Genomic DNA, 5427 nt, shown 5'->3' on the forward strand with positions numbered 1-5427 from the left:
TTGAAATGTCCAGTGCTTACAATGAAGGACAATGGAAGAGGCAGACAGGCAGGCCTCTCTTGATTTAAAAGACATTTGCAAAATAGAAAGGCAAAAGAATACCAGCATAATATGGGAGCTTTTGAATAGAAATCCTATATATGGCTGTGTAGAAGTGACATGCCACCCAAATATTTGCCTTTCCTATATGGGTTTAATCAATGGAAGAACAGTACACAACAACCAGGAAGACTTCATTTTAATTGAAACAAAGTTTATTACCAAACTATTTTGTATAAAATGTCGTTACACATGACTTTTGTGAGTTTATAATAAAACAGAATGGAAAGGCAGTAAAAGAGTGTTTCTTCCTCTTTTCTTTTTTCTTCAAAAGGCAGCAGCTTGTAAAATAAATAGCTACCATTTTGTGTTTGGACAATAGCTGCATAAAGTTTGTTCATTTTGAACATTGTTTATTAATACATTAGCGAACTTTCTATAAAAAAGTAAGACACATTGGTGCTAAAGTACATTTGGAGGCATTCCCAAGTCCTTTACAAAACCACATAACAAAAACATGGCAGTTGTAAGGTCATGTCTACACACGCATCTAGACAGGAAGAGGTAATAGGCATCACGTATCTTTAAAAAAGTTATCAAGATATACATATTTTATACCATTTGTACAAAAAAGGCTATAAATTTCTCTGGCTCTTATATACAAAAATAGCTTAATATATTCCACAAATTGGTTAGGCTTGATACAAATAGATTTTTTTAATATAATAAAAAAGTTTGCAAGAAAACAAATGGAAGCATTTTATAATGGGAATGGCAGTTGTAGACAAAGATAGGACATTTCAGACAATTCTTTGAGTAGAGCGTAGTTTGAAGTTTCCACAGCTTCACAAGCATTAGGCAACAAGGGTTGCAGGCCTTTTCACATAAATTTCCAAATAAATTTACTGGATTGAACAAATATTGGTTTGACCACATAGTAATTCTACCTGAATGAATCCTATTCCTTTTTGACACATAAGATTAGCTTGTGTTTCAATTTATGGCCAGAAGTGAAAACATTTGTGGGAGGGGGTAAGAGACAATAGTGTATTTCAATAAAAAGGAAAGCTCCTAATTCTGTTGAAGATTTATGAATAGGCAGTAGTGAAATAGGCAGTATAATTTAACTTTGGGGTAAAGAATAGGTAGATAGTATTTTCACATCATGGCTCTCCCTTTTGCTTCTGGGTCCATTATGTGCAGCCTGATTTTATATCTTTACTTGCAAGTAAGCCCCACTTTGAGTAAGTGTATAAGAGATTAAATCATTGGTCTGTAATTATATGGATACATATTGGGAATAATAAGTCCTATTCAGTTCAGTGGACTTTATTTCCCAGTAAATGCCCACAGACCTAGGCTGCATGTCTCTTTAAACAGCTGGAGTGCAAAGGCAAAATTTGGGAGTGTTTCAGGTTTTGTGGAGAGGAAGTTTAATTCCTTCTGTGCTTCAGCATCTTGGCTTTCCTTTCCACAACGAAAGGGAAAAGTAGTAGTAGTAAGATGGAATGATTTTTTCAGGAATTCCTATACAAGGAAAGAGAAGAGAAAGCAATGTTAACATATGACCTGAATTGGAAAACAGCAATTCTCAAAACAGCTGGCTTTGGAATGACAGGTTGCTACTTCATGAAGCAAAACAAGTCTTAACTTCTGAATTTGTGTTTATGCGATTGCATTATATTTGCCCATTTGGATTTTCCTTAATACCTACCAAGTAAGTCATCTAGGGTTGTTATACAATTCTCAGTACATTCAGTGACACCCATTCCCAATTAACAATTTAGTTCCAGAATGTTCATTCATATGTGTCTATTCTGAAAGACTTGAAAATGCTTATATAGAGAAAAACATAGCATTTGTAACTTTAGTCTGTAGTGTTATACATATCTCATAGGAAGTAAGTTCTATTAAATACTGTATATGCATTTAATTACATTTAATATAAGACAGCTGAATTATGGGCTTTTTTAGCTTTTCTTCTATGGTACACCACAAAAGAATGTGCACACGATCCTTAGACAATTTTCCAGTCAGGCATTGATGGGGCTCAGGATGTAAATGACACGACACAGGCAATCTATTTATGGTGATATGACATGTGTGACATGCGTGACATGATGTGACGTAAGTTGTCTACTTACGGCCATGGATGGCCCTGCTTACTGTTATAGAATGGGTATCATCCCTTACCAGTCACAACTGGAAATAATTTCCTTGGCATGTTTGTATCACAAAACTATGGGCCTTGTTACCTGGAAATTTTGATTTACTTTCAGATAAAATTGCCCCTTGGCCAGCAAACAGAAACTCAGATATCTGATAATGTCTTCTAATTTATCTTTACACTTGTTTATTTAGGTGAGACACTTTGGAATGGGTTTGAATATAAGGAAACATATACCAGTCTAAGGGCAGTGGAATCCAGCTACTTGAGAAAAGCCCTTCGCCTTACTAAGATTCCCAGAATACAGAAACTATTTTTCCAAAGCTACTACAATTATTTTTTTCTTATCTAGGGAGTCAGATTTTACACTACACAAACAGGGCTGTTTTATTGACGGGTATTAGCAGAGTAACTCAAGCTACTGCAGGAACATTTAGTGGTCAGAAGAAGCCTCACATGCAAATAAAGCTGCATCTCCCCCTCCCACTTGTCACTTGGAAATCTAAGCCAGAGCTTCAGTTCTGACAAAGTCTCAGTTAAACCACCTTATTGCCACCAACTGGAAAAAAAACGGACCACAGAAATATCTCGTCTCATTGGCTGCGCACACAGCACAGCTTAATGAGGTCAGTTAAAAAATTAGCGGCTGCTCTCACTCCACATGTCAAGCTTGGTTAATGTTAAGCTGGGGTTTTGTTCCGCCACAGAGCATTTTCCACAAAAGCAGCCATTTATTTTATTTATTCAATTTTTTTATGCTGCCCTTCTCCTTAGACTCAGGGCGGCTTACAACATGTGAGCAATAGCACTTTTTAACAGAGCCAGCATATTGCATCCACAATCTGGGTCCTCATTTTACCCACCTTGGAATTTGCAGTTAATTTGTGGTTATGATGACAGCCCCTGTGAAGGATTGGCTTAGCAGCTCTCATTCATTTCCCCAAACCCTCATAAGCTGTCTTTTGGAGTCCTCTGCCATGCTGGGTTTTTAAAATGCCCTTCTTCTCAAGAAGCCTTACATGACATTGGGCCAGAATACCTGCGGGGCTGCTTTCTGCCACATGAATCCCATTGACCAGTTAGGTCCCACAGAGTCTGCCTTCTCCAGCTCCCCTCAACTAGACAATGCCGTTTGGCAGGACCTAGGGGAAGAACCTTCTCTGTGGGGGCCCCGCCCTCTCGAATCAGCTCCCCCCCCCAAAGATTCGTACTGCTCCCACCCTCCTCGCCTTCCGTAAAAGCTTAAAGACCTAGGCCCCTGGCTGAGGAGTATAAGTATGTCTTGCTGTGTGAATGGGAATGAATGATTTTAAATGTCAGTAGAGTTTTAAAGTTTTTCTAGTAAAATTAATTGGATTTTTAGATTTGTACATTGTATATTGTTTTCTATGTTGTGAGTCCCCCAAGTCTTCAGAGAGGGGCGGCATTCAAATTCAATCAATCAATCAATCAATCAATCAATCAATCAATCAGCCTCTGTGGCCTTCTTTAGGACCGGCAAAACTGCCACCTTCCTCCTCCTCCTCTCCATGCCCACGAGGGGTCACCGGCGCCCCCCAAGAGTCCACCGCCGCCGGCTGCCCACCCTCCCAGTGCCTGGCATCCCTGACCCAGAAGCCAAGCCAAGCCAAGCCAAACCCACCTGCTGCAAAAGTCAAGGCGGCGAGGCCACCCACACAACAGAGCCTCTCAGAACCAGTTGGTGAAATCCAGCAGTTCCTGCTCTTCGGGGCTGAGGGGGTCGTAGGACCCATCGTCCGAGGAGTACGAGGAGACAGGCGAGCCTGCCATGGAGTTCATGCCGTTGGGGTAATTGGGGGAGATGGCGGGCGAGGAGAGGACGCCGGCCTGGAAGGCGGCGCTGACAGCGTCGTGCTCGTCGAGCAGCTGCTGGAGGGCTCGGATGTACTCGACGGCCGAGCGGAGCGTCTCCACTTTGCTCATCTTCTTGTTGGCGGCGCCGTTGGGGACGTGCTCGCGGAGGGTGGCGAAGCCCAGGTTGACGAGCTTGACGCGGTTCCTCTCGCGCTCGTTCCGACGCGCCACCGCCGCCGGCTGCTGCTGAGGGAGGCTGTAGCCGAAGCCGCTGAAGTTGAGGCGCCGCTTGCAGCGCATCAACTCCGGCGACGCCGAGCGCTGCCGCTTCACTTGATGCTGAGGCAACTTCGGCGCAGCCGCAGCAGACGCTTTGGCGGCGCCCGGAGAGGGATGGTTCTGTTGGCCGCCCGCCGCCGGGCTCAGCTGCTGCTGCTGCGCGCTTTGTGAGGCGGCTGCTACGGCGGCGGCGGCGGCGGCAGCAGCAGCGAAGAAGCAGGCGGGCTGGAGGAACGTCGGGGGAGGCGGCGGCTGGCTGGTGCTGCTGTCCATCTTGGCAGGGCTGGCACTGGCCATTGGGCGGCAGCCGCACGGAGGAGGCAAGACGCGCGGCGTTTGCTGTGGCCTGTTTTGGCGCGGGGGAGGCCGTGGAAGGAGAAGAAAAAGAAGTTGGATCGGGAAAGGATGGCGGGAGGCGGGGGGCAGGCTTGCCGAAGGTAGAAAGCGAGCGAGCTCCGATGGGCAGCGAGCTCGGCTTTCCCTCCTCCCCTTTTTTTCCTTTGCAACCCGAAGGAGGCTCGTGGCGCTCGCGTGTGGTGCAGCCTGCTTGGCCGAAGGTCTTTTGCCAAAAAAGGGACCAGAGATTGTCTCTCTTATAAGGGATGGCCGAGGGAGCTCCGCTTACCATCTCTCTCTCACCCCCCTTTTTTTCACACTTCACTCCCTCCCCCCCCCCTCCGCTCGCGCCTCCTCCTCCTCCTGCTCTCCTCACACACACACACACCCTGTACCCCAGCGCCTTCCACATAACTCCCCGCTTTGGCAGCCGAGCGGGGAAGGAGAGCTGCCACCTTTTCATTTGCGGGGAGGGTGTGGGTGTTCGGGGGGAGGGGTTGTCGGGGAAGGCCTTTTTTATTCGCGGGCGGGGGTGGAGTGGAGTGTGAGGTAAAAAGACGGACGGGACAAGCTAGGGAAGCTCGAAGCGGCGGGAAGCGCGTGCGCGCCTGCGCAGACCCGGTGCGAAAAAACAAAACAAAACCCGCACACGCGTTTAAAGCCGGTGCTCCGCCCCCATCTTCTCCCCTCCGCCTCTCTTCTTTCTCTCCACAGCCCCCCCTTCCGAGGTTTGTTGTTGCAAGTGCGTGCGCCCGGCGCGTGCCGTTGGCCCAGCCACTGAATAAACAATT

General features: G+C 46.4%; 1 protein-coding gene across 1 annotated transcript; it reads right to left on the bottom strand.

Moving 5' to 3' along the window:
* Positions 1 to 236: 236 nt before the first annotated feature.
* On the bottom strand, positions 237 to 4852 carry ASCL1 (achaete-scute family bHLH transcription factor 1). Its single transcript, XM_070754843.1, has 2 exons — positions 3849 to 4852; positions 237 to 1566 (listed from the first exon to the last, which is right to left on the bottom strand). Exon 1 carries the CDS (start codon positions 4595 to 4597, stop codon positions 3896 to 3898), a length of 702 nt encoding a protein of 233 aa, XP_070610944.1. The 5' UTR covers positions 4598 to 4852; the 3' UTR covers positions 237 to 1566; positions 3849 to 3895.
* Between the last annotated feature and the right edge of the window lie 575 nt (positions 4853 to 5427).

This window comes from Erythrolamprus reginae, chromosome 6 (assembly GCF_031021105.1).
Source record: "Erythrolamprus reginae isolate rEryReg1 chromosome 6, rEryReg1.hap1, whole genome shotgun sequence".
Lineage (NCBI taxonomy): Eukaryota > Metazoa > Chordata > Lepidosauria > Squamata > Dipsadidae > Erythrolamprus > Erythrolamprus reginae.

Coding starts and splice junctions, on each gene's coding strand:
- ASCL1 (XM_070754843.1), bottom strand. CDS start 4,597: ATGGCCAGTGCCAGCCCTGCCAAGATGGACAGCAGCACCAGCCAGCCG.